The sequence below is a fragment of the Macaca thibetana genome, chromosome 20 (assembly GCF_024542745.1).
Source record: "Macaca thibetana thibetana isolate TM-01 chromosome 20, ASM2454274v1, whole genome shotgun sequence".
NCBI lineage: Eukaryota > Metazoa > Chordata > Mammalia > Primates > Cercopithecidae > Macaca > Macaca thibetana.
Genome location: NC_065597.1, coordinates 65,197,686 through 65,219,441, shown reverse-complemented (window position 1 = coordinate 65,219,441; position 21,756 = coordinate 65,197,686). Strand labels below are relative to the sequence as shown.

General features: G+C 47.2%; 2 protein-coding genes across 3 annotated transcripts in view; one reads left to right on the top strand and one right to left on the bottom strand.

The window, feature by feature from the left end:
* Positions 1 to 21,756, top strand: part of NUBP1 (NUBP iron-sulfur cluster assembly factor 1, cytosolic) — a 612,258-nt gene that overhangs the window by 392,417 nt on the left and 198,085 nt on the right. The window lies entirely within an intron of this gene.
* The window catches only part of EMP2 (epithelial membrane protein 2), a 52,904-nt gene that overhangs the window by 13,126 nt on the left and 18,022 nt on the right, over positions 1 to 21,756 (bottom strand). Inside the window, exons 1-3 of one of the 2 annotated variants that reach the window (XM_050774606.1) lie at positions 16,062 to 16,215; positions 6,016 to 6,148; positions 2,039 to 2,129 (exon numbers count right to left, since the gene is read on the bottom strand). In XM_050774606.1, the coding sequence (XP_050630563.1) occupies positions 2,039 to 2,129; positions 6,016 to 6,093 (169 nt within the window). In that variant the 5' untranslated portion in view covers positions 6,094 to 6,148; positions 16,062 to 16,215. Of the gene's footprint in view, positions 1 to 2,038; positions 2,130 to 6,015; positions 6,149 to 16,061; positions 16,216 to 21,756 lie in introns of those variants that run through there. The other variant, XM_050774605.1, reaches the window with a different exon arrangement.

The window sequence follows — 21,756 nt, the reverse complement described above, 5'->3', positions numbered from 1 at the left end:
TGAATAATCCCATGTGGAGGATGCGGAAAAACAGCCACAGTGCACAGCAAGCCCTCCCAGCTGGCCTTGCACACTGGCGACAGCTGGCGCTTGCAGAGCACCGGGAAGGAGGGCTGTTCCCAGGGCCAGAGGTTAGAGTGACAGAATAACAGATGAGATGGAAGGGAGCACCGATGGTGTTCCGTGGTTAAGGGCACCGGCTTTAGAGTTGGTCACATCGAGACTGGAATCCTGCCGCCATCATTCGCTCCTGGCTATGTGGCCTTGGGTAACTTAACTGCTCTGTGCCTCAGTTTCCCCATCTTAAAATGGGGCCTATGGTCCCTGCCTGATGGGGCTATGAGATCACCTATGTAAAGAACTGAGACCCATGCCTCACAGTTAAGTAAGTGGTGCCTTCTACTGGTATTTTTGCTGCTTTTATGATGAATATGGATATTGTGATTGAGTGTGGTGAGAATCTGGGACCCAGGGAGTACACTCCTTTGCTCCCTAACAGGATTGTCAGATTTGGCAAACAAACCAAAACAAACACAAAGGCAGGATGCCCAGTAAATGAATATCCAATAGACAACTAACAATTTTTAGGCGAGGCATGGTGGCTCGTCCTCCTCCTTTAGGCTGAGGCAGGCAGATCTCTTAAGCCCACGAGTTTGAGACCAGCCTGGGCAACATGGTGAAACTCCATCTCTACAAAAATTAAAAAAATTAGCTGGGCATGGTGGTGACTGCCTGTAGTCCCAGCTATCTGAGAGGCTGAGATGGGAAGATCACTTGAGCCCAGGAGGTCAAGGCTGCAGTGAGCTGTGATCACACCACTGCACTCCAGCCTGGGTGACAGAGTGAGACCCTGTCTCAAAAAACAAACAAACAAAAAACTAAAAACTAAACCCTCCCCCCCAACAAAACCAATAATTTTTAGCATACTTATGCTATGCTAAATATAACCATGTTATATTAACATTTGGGGCATAGTCATACTAAAAAAAAGTACTTATTATTTATCTGAAATCTCCAATTTAACCGGGTATACTGTATTTTATCAGGCAACTGGGATCCCAAAGTATCTATTCCATCGGTTCTATGAAGAAAAACAGAACTGTTCACTTCATAATGAAAAACAGTGGTCAGCATGTTTTTGAATGGGATTTTCTGTATTTCAAAGCCTTTTCATATATTTTAGCTTATTGAAGAGGTGGGCACAGCAAGGGCATCGTTATTACTTCTATTCTACAGCTGAGGATGTTGAAATTGGCCTGCCCAATGCGAGGCTACACAGCTTGTCTAGGAACGGAAGCCAGATCTCAGAGTTCTGTTTGCTTGTTTTTGAGACAGGGTCTCACTCTGTCACCCAGGGTGGAGTGCAGTGGTGTGATCTCGGCTCAGAAAACGCAACCTCCGCCTCCTTCGTTCAAGCAATTCTCTTGCTTCGGCCTCCTCAGTAGGTAGGATTATAGGTGTGCACCACCACGCCCAGCTAATTTTTGTATTTTTAGTAGAGACAGGGTTTTGCCATATTGACCAGGCTGGTCTCAAATTCCTGATCTCAAGTGATCCATCTGCCTCTGTCTCCCAAAGTGCTGGGATTACAGGCATGAGCTACTGTGCCCGGCCAGATCTCGGATTTCTTACTGCTGGACGGGGAAAAGCGACTGGAGCATAAATCATGGTCTCTGAGACCATTCAGAGGCAAGTCTTGGATAAAAAAGAAGGGAAGAGAAAATTCTAGATGAGAGTTGAAGCTGGAGAAAAGATGAGGAAGGGAAACTCGGCTGTGCCAAGAGACAGAGAAGAGAAGGCATGCGGTCCAACTCAGCTGGAGTTGGTCTCCCTCCAGCCTCTGGCCTCTCCACACCCCTGACATCTCCAGCTTCTGGTGTCCTCCACTCCAACACATACTGAGCAAACGCGGCCAGGCCCACCGGAGTATGCAGCGAGTGGAGGAGCGGGTGCGGAGTCAGGGAACCCGAAAGCCTCACTCCTGACCGTTCTTTCCTCCCTCAGTGCTTCTCAGTCAGCTTCCTTCATTCACACTCACCTTGAAAGCTGTCATTGATTACTGTACAATTCGTGTTGTTGGTACATATTCTCCAGACATCTGCAAAAAACTCATCTCCTACCCACCAGGCCTGTAACACAAAATGGAAACAGAGAGAAAGGCTGTCTGTTAATGATGCAAACACTGACTCCTAACTAGGCACGAAGCATGGGGGGCTTCTGGGATTCGCAAACTGCAGTGCATTTGAGAATTCCTAGGGAGCTTATTCTAACGCAGACTGACTCAGGAGGTCTGGGGTGGGGCCTGGGGTTCTGCATTTCTTTCTTATTTATTTATTTTTTTCAAACAGGGTCTTGCTCCGTCGCCCAGGCTGGAGGGCAGTGGCACAGTCTTGGCTCACTGCAGCCTCCATCTCTTGGGCTCAAGCAATCCTCCCACCTCAGCTTCCTGAGTATCTGGGACTACAGGTGCATATCACCATGCCTGACTAATTTTTGTATATTTTGTAGAGTCAGGGTTTACCGTGTTGCCAGGCTGGTCTTGAACTCCTGACCTCAGGTGATCCACCCACCTCAGCCTGCCACAGTGCTGGGATTACAAACATGACCCACTGTGCCCAGCCAGGATTCTACATTTCTTTTTTTTCTTCTTTTTTTGTTTTTTTTGAGATGGAGTTTCACTCTTGTTGCCCAGGCTGGAGTGCAGTACATGATCTCAGCTCACTGCAGCCTTCCCATACTGAGTTCGAGTGATTCTCCTGCCTCAGCCTCCCGAGTAGCTGGGATTTAGGGGCATGCACCACCACACCTGGCTAATTTTGTAGTTTCAGTAGACACAGAGTTTCGCCATGTTGGTCAGGCTGGTCTCAAACTCCTGACCTCAGGTGATCCAGCTGCCTCGGCCTCCCAAAGTGCTGGAATTACAGGCATGAGCCACCACGCCCGGCCGGGATTCTACATTTCTAACCGGCTCCAGGTGATGCCCTGCTACTGTCTCCCAAAGGATAAGAGGTGGTCCAGGCCCTCAGAGAGTATGGGAGAAAAGATAAGGCTGAGTTGGTGGAAATATTAGCAGACAGGGCTGGGCACGGTGGCTCATGCCTGTAATTTCAGCACTTTGGGAGGCCGAGGTGGGAGGATTGCTTGAGCCCAGGAGTTTGAGACCAGCCGGGGCAACTCATCTCTACAAAAAAATACAAAAAAATTAGTCAGGCGTGGTGGTGCATGACTGTAGTCCCAGCTACTCAGGAGCCGGAGGTGGGAGGATCGCTTGAGCCTGGGCAGTAAAGGCTGCAGTGAGCCATGATCGCAACACTACACTCCAGCCTGGGTGACAGAGAGACCCTGTGACAAACAAACAAACACTGCAATGGATGGGATGACCAGACAAGATTCTCTTGTCTTCAGCCCAAAGCATTCATTTCCCTCTGTGCTTTGGTGGCTGCTGTCCTTCACCTACCGCCCAAGATGGCCTTCCTTCTACTTTCCAGTTGCCAAGCACAATTCCAAATGCGTAATGAATACCTTCGACTCACTGATGGACAAAGAGTCCATCTGCGTCTTCTCAGTATGTGCCACGATAATATACACGCCCTGGGGGTGCTAGATACGGTTCACTAAGGCTGATGGTTTCCTGCCCCTAATGTCTGTGTATCCTTTTCACTAAGTCTGGGGCCTTTTCTGGATCCCAAAGGACTAGATGGGAAGAAATAGAAAAAAGATTCTAAAAGAACATTCGGTCCCATTGATTTCACAGTGGCTCCTGGAATGGTGGGTCCAAATACTATAATCCAGGGTTCCCCAGCCCATGGGCCACAGACTGGTACCTGTCTGTGGCCTGTTAGGAACCAGGCCATGCAGTAGGAGGTGAGCAGCCAGTGAAGGAAGCTTCATCTGTATTTATAGCTGCTCCCCATCGCTCACATCGCTACTGCCTGAGCTCTGCCTCCTGTCAGGTCACCAGGGACATTAGATTCTTATAGGAGGGTCAACCTTATTGTGAACGGTGCATGCCAGGGATCTAGGCCGCACGCTCCTTATGAGACTCTAATGCCTGATGATCTGTCATTGTCTCCCATGATCCCCAGATGGGACCGTCTAGTCCAGAAAAACAAGCTCAGGGCTCCCACTGATTCCATTATGACGAGTTATATAATTACTCCATTATATATTACAATGTAATAATAATAAAGTACATAACAAATGTAATGCACTTCAATCATTCTGAAACCATCCCCCTGCAATGCCCCCTCCCCAATCTGTGGAAAAATTGTCTTCCATGAAACAAGTCCCTGGTGCCAAAAAGGTTGGGGACCACTGCTATACTCCATAGCATCAATGTGGTCCCTACCCAGGCCACTCACAGCAGCTCAGCAAGAAGCTCCAGAACCCAAATGCGATTACTGTGCTCATCTCCCCTGACAGGATCCAGGACCAGGAGCCTCTGGAATGGCTCAAATCCTGGCTCTGCTGCTTACTGCACTGTAAACTCTGCCAAGTGCCCGAATGGCCCTGAGGCTCAGCTCCTTCACCTGTAACCCAGTGCAAGGAGAGGTTGGTGCCCTACCTGGTACAGTTGGGGTGGAGATCACATGAGATGACATGCATAAAAGAGCCATACTGATCGCTAAGTGACAGGTGTTATCGTTTATGTTATTATTGTCATGATGATTCAACAGGAGCTGTATATGTAGACAGAGTTGGTGGCCACTCGTATGGTGTACTTCTTGGCTTTCTGAGCAATGTTTCTGCCCTTTAATTATCTCTGCAGTCTAAAATGAGCAGGATGGATGCCAGGTCTTTGGATCGGTGTATAAGCCAGAGAGAAGCTCTGTTAAGAAGCTTCCCTAATGTCACTCCCTGCTTGGGGGGATATTAATCTATGCCAAGAGGTTATTTATCCAATACATTCCTGCCATATGGCTGCAAGCTGGATACTAAAGGAAAACGTTAAATTTTTCATAGGGGCATAGGTAGAGTCTGGAAAGTTCCATGCATGAGCTCTGCTGGGGAGGACATGGCCGGGTGGGCTAGCAACAAGGGACCCTGGTTGATAAGGAGGTGTCAGGAGTTGGGGGCAGAGGCCACCTGGGATAGGTCACCTGGAGGATCTAGGGCAGTGGTCCTCAACAGAGGGTGATTTTGTTCTCCATGGGACATTTGACAATGTCTGACGATATTTTGGATTGTCATAACCAGGGGTGGGGGTGCTACTGCATCTAGCGGGTAAGGCAAGACATATTGCTGAACTTCCTACAATGCACAGGGAGGCCCCCATAACAAAGGATTATCCAGCCCAAAATGACAATAGTGGCAAGGTTGAGAACTCTGATCTAGAGGAAAGCTGAAGTCACACAACATCCTCAAAGGGCTTCCTAGAGCCCAGCTCTATGAAGGAATCAGGGATGGGAGGACAAACGTCCCTGCCTGCCAGGACATGCCCCCAAAACCTGAACATGGGACGGCCTGAACCTTCACATTCAGGCCAAGAGTCCTTAGCCCTTGGGTCAGAAGATGGGTGTGCCTTCGCAGGGAAGACAACCCCAAACTATGGTTGAACCTTCGCAGGTTCAACGTTGAGAACCTTGGCAGGGTTCTCAACCTGTGATATGGTTTGGCTGTGTCCCCACCCAAATCTCGAATTGTAGTTCCCATAATACCCCCATGTCATGGCAGGGACCCGCTGGGAGGTAACTGAATCATGGGGTCGAGTTTTTCCCGTACTGTTCTTGTGGTAGTGAATGGGTCTCACAAGATCTGATGGATTTATAAAGGGCAGTTGCCCTGCACACGCTCTCTTGCCTGCCGCCATGTAAGACGTGTCTTTGCTCCTCCTTTGCCTTCTGCAGAGGCCTCCCCAGACACATGGAATTGTGAGTCCATTAGACCTCATTTTCTTTATAAATTACCCAGTCTCTGGTATGCCTTTATTAGCAGCATGAAAATAGACCAACATAACCCACTTCTATTGACTCCAGGACCCGGGGTTCTGCGTGAGTGGAAGGAAAGGAAACTTACGTTGTCGATGGTGGCAATGAACAGCAAGGCTGCAGAGGTGATGTGGAAGGCGATGATGAAAGCAAGAAGCACCAACATTTTCACAGGGCAGGGCGAGGCGAGGGGTCACGTTTAAAGCCCAGAGCGGGATGTGCTGAAGGGGTTAAGAAAGAGAAATTCAAAATCTGTCAATGACAAAACAAAATTACAATAAAAAATAAACACCTTTTAGCTGGGTGTGGTGGCTCATGCCCATAATCCTGGAACTTTGGGAGAAGGCAGGAAGATAGCTTGGGCCCAGGAGATTGAGACCAGCTGGGGAAACATAGTAGCCACTGTCTCTAAAAACAATAAAAGAAAATTAGCTGGGCCTCATAGTCATACCTGCAGGCCCAGCTACTTAGGAGGCTGAGGCAGGAAGATTGCTTGAGCCTAGGAGGCTGAGGATGCAGTGAGCCATAATTGCACCACTGCACTCCAGCCTGGGCAACAAAGCAAGGCTCTGTCTCTTAAAAAGAAAAGGCAACATTTCATAGGGTCTTGGAAAAGCAAAAACAGTGGCTCCCCATCTTTACTCGCCTGGAGACTTTACTGGACAAAAGTCTGGCATGAGAGGGGCTGTCTGCTATTGCATTCAGATGACAAATATTCCTTGTGGAGGAGGAGGGTGAGGACTCATTAGAATCCCTAATTCAGAAAAGCATCACACCTCTTCGGCAGAAGGAGTGGCTTTGTGTGTGCTAAGATGCTGTTCCTGATTCCCCACGCCCAGAAGCTCATTCAGGATTCCTGATCAGAGCCCCTGCTTCATAATAAAGAAAAAGTTATCACAATACAGAAATATTTCCTAATGATCTGATCATTTATAAAATTAATACCCAGCTGGGCATGGTGGCTTATGCCTGTAATCTCACCACTTCGGGAGGCCAAGGTAAGAGGATGTTAATTAAGCCCAGGAGTTTGAGATCAGCTTGGGCAACAGAGCAAAACTCCATCTCTACAAAACATTTGAAAAACTAGCCTAGTGTTGTGGCATGTGCCTGTGGCCCCAGCTACTTGGTAAACTAAGGCAGAAGGATTGCTTGAGCCCAGGGGGTGGAGGCTGCAATAAACCATGATCTCACCACTGCACACTAGCCTGGGTGACACAGCAAGACCCCATCTCAAAAAAATAAAAATAAAATAAAATAAATATCCACTCAGAAACCATTCTTCTTAATATATATTCCCATTTGAACAACACTGGACCCCAAAAAAATACATTTAATTTTTCCCTCTCTGATCACACAGGAAGACTACATTTCCTGGACTCCCTTGCAGCTAGGGGGGGAATTCGTGACTAATAGGCCAGAACTGCATGGCATGGCCATTTCCAGGCTGATGAAGAGGAGAGCAGGTACTCATGACTAATTCTAACCAATGGGCCAGAACTGCATGACATGGCCATTTTCAGGCTGATGCAGAGGAGAGCAGGTATGAGTTTTCCATGCTCCCTCTCCCTAAGGAAGTAGCTGGGGATGGTGCAGCCATAGTAGGTTGAAGCCTCACATCTTGGACAGATATCATGACTGGGGAATTAATAAGCCTCTGAATGTTAAACCACTGAGATTTCAGGGTAATGCTTTACTTTGGCAGGACAGTTTGAATGATATACAAAGGAAGTAACTGCAAAGTGAAACTGCAAGTGTTACAACAGAGCTACAGCTGTCCAAAGTTGATGAAAATGTCATGAGAGATCAGAAGAAAAGCCACTGGGGCATGAATACATGAGGACTTGTCTGAGCTGGACAAGTTCCCAATAAATGAGGAAAAAGCATTCAAAAGAATGCTTTAACTATGAAACAATTAAAAGTCACACTGGGGAAAATTGATAAAATCTTTGAGTATAACCATCATCTTGGTCAACAAAACTCAAATGTCAAGAGAAGATGTCACATCAAATGATCTGGTTGGAAGATGCAACCTCCTAATATCAACACTTGGTTCATTCTTCTTTTATTCCAATAATTTGTGACCAGACAGTTACTAAATTTTTTGGAAAAAAATTAATTTGTAGTTTCATGTTTTGAAGTACTGTGCAAATCAGACCTTTTGTTCACTGTTCACTGGGATGAAATTGTAGCCCCAGTTTTAAATGGATTAATGCACACACATACACGCACACACACACTGTCTCTCTCTCTCTCTTTCTGAACTACTTGAGAGTAAGTTGCCTAAACCATATAACTAAGTGCTTTAGTGTGTGTTTCTGAAAAACAAGGACATTTTCTTTCTTTTCTTTTCTTTCTTTTCTTTTTTTCTTTCTTTTTTTTTTTTGAGACCGAGTCTCACTCTGTCGCCCAGGCTAGAGCACAGTGGCGTGATCTCGGCTCACTGCAACCTCCACCTCCCGGGTTCAAGTGAGTCTCCTGCCTCAGCCTCCTGAGTAGTCATCCATATTGTGGCATGTATGGGAAGGTATTTTGAGATATTGTAAAGATCCTATCTCTCATGAAACTTTCACTCCGAGTTTAAGCATTCACTGATATTTCTGAAATAGGACTTTTTTTGTGTTGGTTTTGAGACAGAGTCTTGCTTTGTTGCCCAGGCTGGAGTGCAGTGGCACAATCTTGGCTCACTGCAACCTCTGCCTCCCGGGTTCAAGTGATTCTCCTGCTTCAGCCTCCTCAGCAGCTGGGACTACAGGCATGTGCTACTACACCCGGCTTATTTTGTATTTTAGTAGAGACGGAGTTTCACCATGTTGGCCAGGCTGGTCTCAAACCCTCCACCTCAGGTGATCTGCCCGCCTTGGTCTCCCAAAGCGCTGGGATTACAGACGTGAACCACCATCCCCAGCCCAAAACAGGATCATTTTAAAAGGCGTTTTTCTGGTACCAACTATTCCCCCTCCTCTAGTGGACATGCACTGACTGCACAAACCCTCCACCTTTTCACTGCCAGCTCTCCTCTCCAACCATGCTCATTCTCACCCCCATTATCCCCTCACGGAATGGAACAAGGCTCCTGGGCTCATACAGGGTCCACTCCTTGAGACCTAGGATGCATTAACAATGAGCCAGGAGCTGTATGGCTGTAGAACTCAGTCTGAGAGGTCGTGGCTGTGAGTCTGTGCATCAACAATTAGAAAGACCCAACGAACCAGCTTAGAGATTCTTCTAATTCTTTCTAAAAGGACAAATTCCCCTTTGTTTAGGTCTGCATCATTCTTAGCTGCCATCATATGCTGCTGCCTCCAAAATGATGCATTCCTTTTTTTTTCTTTTAAATAGATGCATTTCTGACCCTGGGGGGAAAAAGGGCTCATGTACCATGCTGAATGCCCTGTTACTTTAACATCAGCAGGAATGCCCAAATGCCAACTTCACCAGGGCCATTAACTCTACGGTGATAATGGCTTCATATGCTGTTCAGCTCAGATGACACAAATGCATATGGACATGTAACTAAAACTTTCTAGAAAAAAATTATTTTAACCCATTCTTTCCCAAAGGATGGAATTAAAATGTTACAAGGCATGGTTTTGGATAGTGCATTGATAGGGCATTAAGCAACACTGAACCACATAGTGAAAAAGTCTCCATTCTAATCCTTCTGAGTTCACCAAGGAAAAGACCCAGTTTGGTGCTAGTCAGTCTCCAATACTTGCTAATTTCTTTTTAACAAAAAGAGAAAGCAGATCTTTGGTTAGAACGTATTTGTAGCTAGAATTTAATAACATCATTTTGAGTTTATTGTATTTATTTGTAAAGTTCTTTTTATAAGGAATAAACACCACTTATAGTAGTGATATAAAGTATCATTTTAAAACCAAGTTATTAAAGCTTTAAAAGTGAACAATTCAGGGAAAATGTTATGTAAGTAAAAGGACAGGTGGTCCTCAGTGTCAGCAGAAATCCTCAGGGTGGTTGTCAAATGCTGATGTCTGGGAGGTACTGCTTTAAGCTCTGGGAATGGTTTCAATTGGACATTTCAGACATCAGGAACAAGCTTCTACAGAGAAAGGGATACGTTTTAATGAGAAGTCAAGTAAGGTTTCGAGTACAGTGTAAGAGAAATGGCGGCTAGAGGTTGGTTTGAACCACCAGGCACTCTGAAAAATAACAGAGAAGTAAACGTCTCCTATGACATCTGGAATTCAGATCTCCAGTAAAAACCAAAATGGGGTAGCTCAATTTTAGGACTTGTGAACCCAGGACATTGCTGGTGACTTCACCCGAGGCTTTGGAGGAAGTTATTCACAAGTAGCGGAAATCCCCCGAATGTTTAAGAGGGAATAAAAATAACTCTTTACTCCTGCAACTCTATACCAAAATAAGTCTCCCTTCTGCGCCACCATTCCCGACGCCAGTCAGCCACTGCCCTCTTAGGGGGAACCACGCTTCTCAGTTTCCTGTGCCTCCTTCCAGAGGTATTTACCGGGAGAACACTTATCCTTCACTCCACGTTTCCGTGTGGCGGGAGCTGTACCAGAGTAACACTCCCGGCCTCTTGTCCCGTCCTCTTGTCCCGCCCCTCACTCATCCCTTCACACCTGATTGGAGGAAGCGCCACTGTTCGCTTTCTGGATTGGTGGAGCGCATTTATTCAGGCCCCGGTGCAGTGCTTTGCCCTCGACTGCACCGCCTCCTGGGCATGGCTGCTCCCACCGCGCCCCAGTCAACTTTCTTTGGCTGGACAGGCCGAGGGCTAGTAGGGGACAGAAGCGTGGAGTTGGGAGTTCCAGCAAACTCCTTTGGCCACAAGTCTAAGCCCCAACCTCCAACCTAGCTTTTCTAATAATACCCCTCAGAGAACATTCTTTCCCTTGCCTACGAATACACCTCATTCCTGAATGGCTGCCTGGTGTTCCGTTGTGCGGCTACACCACAATTTACTTAACTAGTTTCCTATTGGTAGCCATTTAGGTTGCTCCCAGACTTTCTGCTGCTCCATACGGCACTGCCAACGAGCATCCTTCCACTTATTTCTTTGCACACCTTGCATTAATATATTTAAAGATAGATTCCTAGTAGTGAAGGTGTTGAATCAAAGAGTATGTGCATTTATTTTACTTGTAATTTAAACAATTTAATTTACTGCCATGTATACTGGACATTGTCCATACTGTGTCAGCCCTGATCTTCACAGGGTCTTCAGAGGGTATCGAAACCTTTTTTTTTTTTTTGAGATGGCGTCTCGCTCTGTCACCCAGGCTGGAGTACAGTGGCGTGATATCGGCTCACTGCAACCTCCACCTCCTGGATTCAAGCGATTCTCCTGCCTCGGCCTCCTGAGTAGCCGGGATTACAGGAGTGCACCACCATGTCCACCTAATTTTTGTATTGTTAGTAGAGACAGGGTTTCACTATGTTGGCCAGGCTGGTCTCGAACTGTTAACCTCAGGTGATCCACCAGTCTTGGCGGCCCAGAGCGCTAGGATTACAGGTGTGAGTCACCGTGCCCGACCAAGCATTGGACCAACTCTTAAGCATTTATGTGAGTGGGTGGGGAAGCCTTGATGTTATGTCTTTGACTCCTGACATAAGTTGCTCCCCAGAAATATAATTTTGGTCCCTAGAGACCAGCTTCCCTAGGGATTTTCCAAGTGGTGCTACCTCCTTGCCACCACATACACCCATGTTGCATCCTGCCCTCTCTGATGATAGGAAAGAACAAACAGCTCCCGGGGCTGTGTGTCGGATGAAGGCTGGTCCACTAAGTCCAAGGTGGCATCAGAATTAATCCTTGCCATTCACAAAAAGTTATTTTCCCTTTGAAAAGTGTAATAGTAAATACGGATCCATCTCCTTCCCCTATCACACCCCAACCCCTATGCCCGCCCTTGTGCCTGCAGGCTTCAGTGCTCTGCTGCTTTAGGGGAACTAGTCTTGGTTCCGGGAACACGGTTCCCTGGAGCGGTCTCTCCGTTTCACCCTCAGCTGGCTCTCTGGCATTGTCTGGGTCTTAATTCAAACATCACCTCCCCAGAAAAGTGCCCCTGAGCATACCATGTAAATTAACCATGCCCCCTCCAGCATAATTTAGCCCATCTCCCTAGTTTATTTTCTTTGGAGGATTTGCATGGTCTGAAAGCATCTTATTTGTTCAGTTGTTTATTGTCTCTCCCCCTCTGATAGCTATTTGCTATCATTGTCCAGTTCTAGAAATGTAGAGCTATAAAGGCCCTTGGAAAACTCAAAGCCCTATTGTCCAGAGGCATTAACAGAAACCAAGGAGGGCCAATACTTGCTCCATCTCACAGCAAAGCACGAACAAGGTCAGGACTAGACCAGGGTCTCCTGGCTACTATTCCAATCACCCTGTCTCAGTGGGAGATACCTCAGAAGGCCCATGACAATCTTTCAAGAGCCAATGATGTTCCCCAAAAGCCTCTGCCACTTTGAAGCATAACTTTCGCTGTGGAATACAAACTGCTTTTTTCCTTCTTCAATTTGTTCAGGGGCCACGCAGCACATTCCAAAAGGCCACCTGAGTTTTGGCATTTACCCACCTGAAGGTAGGAGACTGCCCTAGATGAAATGTTCAAGTTTCTATGTAGAAATCAAAGTCATATGATTTGCAGAACTTCTCTTTTAAAAATGTTTTGATCTACATAAAATGATGATTTTTTAAAGAAGGTAATAGAACCAAAAGGCATATGGTGAAAAAACAGTCTTCCGTCATACCCCTGTCCTACAACCTGGAAGCAGTCACTTTTTTTTTTTTTTTTAAGATGGAGTTTTGGTTTTTTTTCCCGGGCTGGAGTGCAATGGAGCGATCTCAGCTCACCACAACCTCTGCCTCCCGAGTCCAAGTGATTCTCATGCCTCGGCCTCCCGAGTAGCTGGGATTACAGGCATGCACCACCACGCCTGCCTAATTCTGTATTTTCAGAGAGACGGGGTTTCTCCATGTTGGTCAGGCTGGTCTTGAACTCCCTATCTCAGGTGATCCTCCTGCCTCAGTCTCCCAAAGTGCTGAGATTACAGGCATAAGCCACCACACCTGGCCAAAGCAATCACTTTTAATCTTTTCAGGTGTTTCTACTCTACTTCCCATCTCCATATTTCCAAACAATATTCATGAACTTCTATTTCCTGGTTAACTTAATTATTCACTTCCTGCTCAAGGAAAGGTTTCTCTTTTCCACCATAATTTGCCCCTCCTTCCATCACCTCAATACAGTCTACATTTAGATCAATAATTTGTCATTTACATGATTGCTATATAAATATTGTACTCTACAGAGCCAAATAGTGTACTATGATTGCACTTTTCCTTGAAAAACTCCTTTTCCCCTAGCATTTCTAGTTTCCTTCCTTCTTTTCTTTCTTCCGTCTTTCCTTCCTCTCTGTGGTTCCACCTATTTTCCATATTGCTTCAGTTCCTTCCAATTTTTTTTTTTTTTTTAAATAATTTCAAGTCTTCTGTTGCAGAACCCCAAATGCAACAAATGTATGGTTTTGGTTACAAGCCTGTGGTTGGCCTGATTCTTTGCAGTGCACATTCTCCAGCCAGTCTCTCTCCTGCCTCTGCCTTTCCCTGCTGCCTGCCAGGTGCAGCCTCAGCAACTGCTGCTGTCACAGGACAAGTAGGACAAGCAATCCATGTGTGGCACTTTTCAGGGAAGACAGCAAATTCGCTTCTAACTGTGGGCAGGACACAGGGGTTCAACATAACCCCAAGATGAGTAGGTGATAAGGCAGATCCCTGGGGAAGGGGTGCCCATAGGGGTCATGCCACATGAAAACGAGACTCTTTATGATTAAACGTCAAGCTTCAGCTTACACAACACATCCCGCACGGGGTTTTCATGTCAACTTTATGATGCTGGCAGAACAAGGTATCATTATCCCCATTTTACAGGTGAGAAACCAAGGCTCCTAATGGCTCTGGGTGATTTGCCAAAATTCACAGGACTGGAACTCACTAGTTTTTCAGTTCCAAATACAGGGCATTTTTCTACGACTCTCTTTCCTACTCACATGCTTAGGGCCTAGTGAAAACCACACAGCAGCCTAACTAAGATCAGGAGAGAGGGCGCAAGGCAGTGTCAAATCATCTCTGTGCCCACTGAGCTCTGTACCAGACAGGAGGAATGTGTCAAGGTAGCCTCTCTCTGCACTGGCCCATTCGCTAAGGTTGAGGGATGACTGGGCTAATTAAGAGAGGGCCTGAATAAGAACCATGCTTTAGGCTGGGTGCAGTGGCTCATGCCTATAATCCCAGCACTTTGGGAGGCCAAGGCAGGTGGATCGCTTGAGGCCAGGAGTTCGAGACCAGCCTGGCCAACGTGGCGAAACCCTGTCTCTACTAAAAATACAAATATTATCCAGGCATGGTGGCAGGTGCCTATCATCCCAGCTACTCGTGAGGCTGAGGCATGAGAATGGCCTGAACCCGGGAGGTGGAAGTTGCATTGAGCCGAGATCCCATTGCTGCACTGCTGCCTGAGTGACAGAGTGAGACTCCGTCTCAAAAAAAAACCCAGAAAGCAAACAAACAAACAAAAAACATGCTTTAGGCTACATAGGGTTGGCTGCATTTTTCATCCTGTTAGCTCACTGGCCAAGCTGAAGCACTTGCTGTCTTTATTGATCTAACTTTGAGACTGGTTTGGATCATGGATAAAATTTTTCCTTGATATCTAAAAGGAACTAAGCACATGTGGTACAATGGGTTCAATTATGTTTTCGAAATTAATTTCTAAATGAATCACTTTTTCTGAGTATCCAGAAACTCGGTGAGGTGGATCTCACTGAGGACACTAAATGGCCTGGATGCCCCAACCTTGATTCGATGCATTGTAGGTACCATGGTAAGCTGTCTTCACATTCAAGACCTGAATACTCCCCATAAATACCCATAAAAATACGCATAAAAAGAATCACATAAAATAATACAGAACACAGGAAAGTACAACTTCAGACTTAAATTTCTTTTTAACAGAAAAAGAACCCATAACCAGGGTAAAAGAAGAGCAAATGGGTTTTTCAAGCAGCAACAAGCATCCTCCGGGCATCAGAACTGGAGAGAGTGGGGCTGTGGAGGAGGAACAAGAGGGAAGAGAAAGGGGTGAGACACTGGGAAGTGTGGGTGGTGCTATGGAAATTCCGCACACAAAGTGGAACATTTGTGGCTCAGTGAGTTTCAAGTTTTTGTTTTGTTTTTTTTAAACAGGATCTCTCTCTCTTGCCCAGGCTGGAGTGCAGTGGCTCAAACATTGCTCACGGCAACCTCGAACTTTTGGGCTCAAGCGATCCTCCTGCCTTAGCCTCCCCAGTAGCTGGGACTACAGCTGTGCACCACCATGCCCGCCTAATTTTATTTTTTGTAGAAATGGAGTCTTGCTGTGTTGCCCAGGCTGGTCTCAAACTCCTGGCCTCAAGCCATCCTCCCACCTTGGCCTCCCAAAGTGCTGGGATCACAGGCATGAGTCACGGTGCCCAGCTGGAGTTTCAAGTTCTATAGTTTGACAGGAAGAAGGATAGTGCTCCCAGAAATGTCCATCCTGACCCCAGATAACAAAGAGAATTATCCTCAATGTTTCCTAAGTAGAGGTGCCGTCCTGCTTATGCCTTAGTCCAGTGTTTGTTTAAAGTGTGTGTGTGTCTCGCACGTCTAGCTCTGGGTGTGGAGAAACACAAACAACCTTCTGGAGGCTCACTGGCCCTTCCTCTTCCAGAAGCAACATTTGGTTTGCTTTTGCTCGTGGAAAGTCACTATGAGGGTCTCGTGGATAAATCTGCCCACGGACAGGGTAAGGGTCCACTCCTGTCCTCTTCTTCATAACAACACGAATCTCCACCCGTGAGCCCCAGCCCCTGCCTACTGTTGCCAAAGGAAGTCACTTTGGCACATGCTCCCTTACGTGCCAGGGAACAAGAGTCAGAGAGCCCAGCTGGCTTCCCGTGGAGGGAGAACGTGCTGTTAAGATGACCACTCCGTCCGCCCAACTCCATTCCCACCCTCGGGAGTTCTTCCTACTATTTAAACCACAGCCGATTCCCAGCCTGAGTTGGAGCCTTTTCCCGGAACTGTAGGCAAGAGGACAATCCCGAGGTGTGGAACCTTTCCATACAGACCTGAGATGTTTGGCGTCTGGAGGTCCGAGGCAATCTCCCAACTCAAAAGTGTTCCACCCACAGCTCCTGCTCCAACGGCCAGGAAGGCTCTGGCCCAGAACCCTGGGGAGGGCCAGGCTAGTGAGCAGTCACCCAGGCCACCCTGCAGTGACTCCCAGGCCTGCTCCGGGGCTGATGGTTCAACCCCAGGCTGGCCAGAACCCAGGCCCCTCCCACTGCCCAGAGCACTCCGAGGGGACGGTGGCTTTGGCCTCTGTTTTCAGGAAGGCAGAGGTCAGCCCAGCCTTCTGCCCTAGTATCTGGACACCAGCCAGCCAGGAATATTCAGGCGTCTGAGATGTTATGGGGAAGGAGGAAGCCCATTTACCCTGGGCCGCCCAGCTCCATGCTCACTGTGGCTGGAGCTCTGGGCACAAAGTCAGCATTTGGCTCTCTCCGGAAATGGCAACAGGCGGGACACTGGAATTTGGCAGTGCCCCAGGGTAGAAGTCACTGAGGATCATTCTGTCTGTGCAGCCCTGGGTCTTCCAATCTCTTGGAATAATAACAACCACAATTGCAACAATAATGATAGCCAACATTTGTTGCCTAGTGTGTCCCAGGCACAGTTCCAAGCCCTTTTGCCTGGATTAATTTATTCATTATTCACCAAAACACTATGATGAAGGTGTTTTAATTAGCCTTGCTTTATTTTTAATTTTTTGAGACAGAGTCTCGCTGTGTTGCCTGGGCTGGAGTGCCGTGGTGTGATCTCAGCTCACTGTAACCTTCATCTTCCAGGTTCAAGCAATTCTCCTGCCTCAGCCTCCCAAATAGCTGGGATTACAGGCACCTGCCACCATGCCCGGCTAATTTTTGTACTTTTAGTAGAGACAGAGTATCACCATGTTGGCCAGGCAGGTCTTGAACTCCTGACCTCATGTGATCTGCCTGCCTCGGCCTCCCAAAGTGCTGGGCTTACAGACATGAACCGCCGTGCCCAGCAGCCTTGTTTTACAGGTAAAGAAAATAAGGCCTAGAGAGGTTAGACAACTTCCCCAATGTCACACAGCTAGTAAAAGCTGGAGCTGGCATCTCAACTCAAGCAGCCTGGCACCAGACAAACCATTATGTAGCCCACTTTAATCTGAATTTCCCTTCCCTTTTGGGGTCCTGTTACTTTAAGAGCTGATCAGGGATCTAGCCAAAGTCCTAGGCCCACACACGTAGCTTCAGATGCTGGCCACTGCTAAGTTGTTCCTCCAGGTCCCACATCCTGGGAACATGCTTTGCAAAGCACACGGGGGACAAGGGAAGCAGAGAACACAGGTCATCCCCAAGTCCTCCAGGCTGACGGCTCTTCCCACCACTGCATGCAGGGCAGACACCTGTCAGTGAGGGGACAGTCCTGTCAGAAGGATGGGCAAGGACTACGATCCACTTTGTGGGTGAGAAATCAAAGTTAAGGAGTTTGTTCACATCATCCACTTTGCAGGTAGCAGAGCCAGAGCTCTAATCCCAGCCTTCTGATCACTGCCCCATTGCCCGTTCTTTAAAAATGGAGCAGTTATTCACCCAGCGTTTATTGAGCACCTGGTATGTACTGGGCACGAGTAAGGCATGCTCTGTGTGCCTTGGGACTTCCGGGTCCCTAAAGGGCAAGGGTGTATAAACGGACGGACATGACGTGATGGCACGCGATGGGAGACACTTGTGTTGGGGTGGGAGCAGCATCAGAAGTTTCATGGAAGAAGCGACACCTGAGCTGGGTCTCTAACGATGGGCAGAGTGGTGGGGAGAGGGTGTCACAGGCAAGGAGTTCGGGGCACCCCACGGTGCAGAGTGGCACACTTGGGAGGAGAGCATGTGCTGGGCTGGGCCCCAAGATGGACCAGGACTCTCCACTGAGCAAGAAGTTTAAGAGCCTTGGAGACCACACAAAAGAGAGCGAATGTTATCCTGGAGGCCATGGGGGCTGGGGAAGCTTTGTAAGCAGAAAGGCATGATCTACTTCTAGAAGAAAACCATTCCACAGTCAGAAGGATGGAGTAGCAGGAGGCAAATGTGGGGAAGCTGTTGCAGCAGCCCTGTTGAGAAATGATGAGGGTAGCAAATGAGGTGGGAACAGAGGGGCGGGCAGAAGGGAGGGAGCAGAGAGAGCTTCCAGAAGCAGAAGCAACAGGACTTGATGATGGGCTGGGGAACGGGGCAAGGATTCTAGTGCCATGATCTGCAGTGGGACGAGGAGCAGAAGGAGCATGTTTGAAGAATGAAGGAAATAGTTCATTTGGTTTTAGAAATTGGTGACATGGTAGAAATGTGTTCAGGTGGTTGGAAACAGTTCATTTGGTTTTAGAAATTGGTGACATGGTAAAAATGTGTTCAGGTGGTTGGAAATATAGTCAGGACTGTCACTCAGGAGAAAACGGGCTGGAAACAGGAATGCTGATGTCATGGGTACACAGATGGCAGACAAAGCCACTGGTAATCCTGCCCAGGGAGAAAGCATTAAGGGAGAAGAAAGGATGGAAGGGAGAAAGCCAGAGAAGGAGACGGAGGAGTGGGCACAGAGGTGGGAGGACAACCAAGAGCACATGGTGGGACCCAGAAGCCAAGAGAGAAAAGACTAGAAAAATGGGACAAGGAGGGAGAATTAGCTCATTGGCCGACTTGGCAATCACAATTTTAAAGAAGTGAACTAAAGCCCTTTATTTTTCTCCCTGTAGTATCTCTCAGGGCCTGATGTTACCCTGTAGTTGTTTACTTGGATATTACGTATCTGCCTGCTACAGTGTCAGGTGCCTGGCAGGTTTTTGCAGGACAGTATTCCCAGCACTTAGAACACGTCTTCCTTATAGATGGTGCTCGGTGAATATGTGTTGAATGAATGACTAAAGGAGTCAGATTTCAAGGAGCTAAAGGGCTAATAACAAGTCAAAACATAAAGCTAGATCTTTCTTTAAAATCTGGCAATAAAAGGAGAAAAAAAGGTTTATCCAGGGCCTGGAGTCTCTTCTCATAGAGGAAACTCCAGGCACAGATGGCTTCATGGATGAATTCTGCCAAACACTTAACGCAGAATAATACCAATTCTAAACAAACTGTTCCAATAAATTGAAGAGAAGTGGACACCCCCAACTCACTCTGTGAAGCCAGCATTGCCTTGATTCCAAAAGCAGACAAAGACATTACACAAGAAAGGGAAAGACAGACCAATAGCCCACATGTGCACAAGTGAAAAAAATTTAAACAAAATTTTAGCAGATCAAATATTCCCATCAAGAGGTGCAATCTATTTCTCCACCTGCTGAGGACCAGATGGCCTTGTGATTTTTTTTTTTTAAATCAATAAAAGGTGGCAGAAGTGTGACATTGTGCCAATTCTGAGCCAAAGCCTCAAGAAGCCTCATGCATGTCCTCTTTTTCTCTCTCTGCCCAGTAACTGTGTGAACAAGCCCAGGCTGGTCTGCTGGAAGGTAAGATACCACTTGGAAGACAGACAAGTGAAGGACACTTTGGTGAAGGACACCCTAGACCAGCCAGCCCCCAGCTGACCCACTAGCTGACCACAGACACATGAATAAGCCCAGCTGAGATCAGAAAAACCACCCGGCTGAGCTCAGCCCAAATTCCCCACCGACAGAATCATGAACAAAATCAATGTTTTCTATTTTAAGCCATTACATTCTGTGGTGGTTTGTTACCCAGCAAGAGCTAACTGATACAATGGAGATGCCGCTTTATCAGATTCAGAATTCCTCAAGGACAGAAACCATGACTCACTGACCTTCCCCAGTGCCCAAGGTTGCTCAGCAAATACTTGTTAAATGTTTGCTAGTTTGTGCAGCTTTCACAGAGCAGCTAATAACTGCCATCCTGCCAATGACTGCTGCCTGACCCTGTCAATTAAAGAGCTCACTGCTGGCTGCTGTCATCCAAGGAGCTCCTATAATTACACCACCCAGTAAAACCACACTGCAGCCCAGAGAGGGTTAATGATATACCTACAGGCACAGAGCATGTCAGCGTGAGAGTTAGGTTGATATGGATTACGTTGCTCAGGGTGAGGCAGGTGTCAAATACAAGGTGTTCCCCAGCCTCACACCCATTAGTTTAGGACTATTCTTTCCTTCACAGAGCATCTTGTCTTGGTGACTCTCAAGTAATCCCCAGGCCCATCAGTCACTCTTGGTTTAACAGTTTTTCCTCTTTCTTTTTCCTTTTTTTTTTTTTGAGACGGAGTCTTACCCTGTCACCCAGGCTGGAGTGCAGTGGCACAATCTCAGCTCACTGCAACCTCTGTCTCCTGCATTCGAGCGATTTTCCTGCCTCAGTCTCCCAAGTAGCTGGAACTACAGGCATACACCACCACATCCAGCTAATTTTTGTATTTTCAGTAGAGATGCGGTTATACCATGTTGGCCAAACTGTTCTCAAACTCCTGACCTCAAATGATCCACCCGCCTTGGTCTCCCAAAGTGCTGGGATTATAGGCATGAACCCAGCCACCTTTTCCTCTTTCATAAGTGACAAGATGTATCATTTTTATAGATGGATCTTTGCTGGCAAGTTAAAGACTGTGCATCACTGTCAACAACTCAGCCAGGCCCAAGGAGTCTCAAGACTAGGAAACCAGGGCCCCACCTGGTTAACCAGGAAGTTAACATAGGAAGGAGCCACAGGGTAGAACATGAACAGGAAGTAATTTGAGTGAAATGAGGTAAGAGCACAGACTTAAGCCAGACTGACTGGATTGTAGACTAGCAACTTAACCACTCAGTGTGCCTATTTCTCCTCTTATCTCTAAAGTGGGGATGACATTGGTATCCCTACCCCCTGAACTGTTGGGAGATAATGAAGTGAAAGTAGTCAGAACAGCATCTGGCATGTAGCAAATGCTATGAAGTGTTACTGACACAGGGTAGGCGAGCCCCCAAATTGGGGCTTCACCCAGGAAAGAATTCAAGAGTGAACCAGTGGTGTTAGCAACTTTTATTGAAGTGGCAGTGTACAATAGCAGCAGAGGGACTGCTCCTTGGGGAGCAGGGCTACCCCATAGGCAGTATGCCTGGAGGTAGTTCACTACTTTTAAGTATATGCAAATTAGGCGGTGGGTTATGCATAAATTTCTAGGAAAAATGAGGCATCAGGCAGTTGCCATAGAAACGTGCAGTCACTTCTGCATGGACATGTCTTACGGTGGCCAGGTGCAATGGCTCACGCCTGTAATTCCAATACTCTGTTAGGTTGAGGTGGGTGGATCACCTGAGGTCAGGAGTTTGAGACCAGCCTGGCCAACCTGGTGAAACCCTGTCTCTCCTAAAAATACAAAAATTAGCTGGGCGTGGTGGCAGGCACCTGTAATCCCAGCTATTTGGGAGGCTGAGGCAGGAGAATTGCTTGAACCTGGGAAGTGGAGGTTGCAGTGAGCCGAGATTGTGCCACTGCACTCCAGCCTGGGCGACAAAGTGAGACTTTGTCTCAAAAAAAAAGGTACTTCTGCCCTGTCCCTATTTTAGCTAGTGTGATAGTCTGATATGTGAGCCCTACCTCCCAGTCCCATCTCCTGCCTCATTACCAATCATCGCCAGCATTGTACTCAATGACTCTGTCATAGAACAGACACCCCCAGGCCTTTTTCTTCCCCAGAAAGCTAGTGTTCTCTCCTCCCATCGACTACCACCATTCTCAGAAAGGAAGCCACCAAATGGAAATA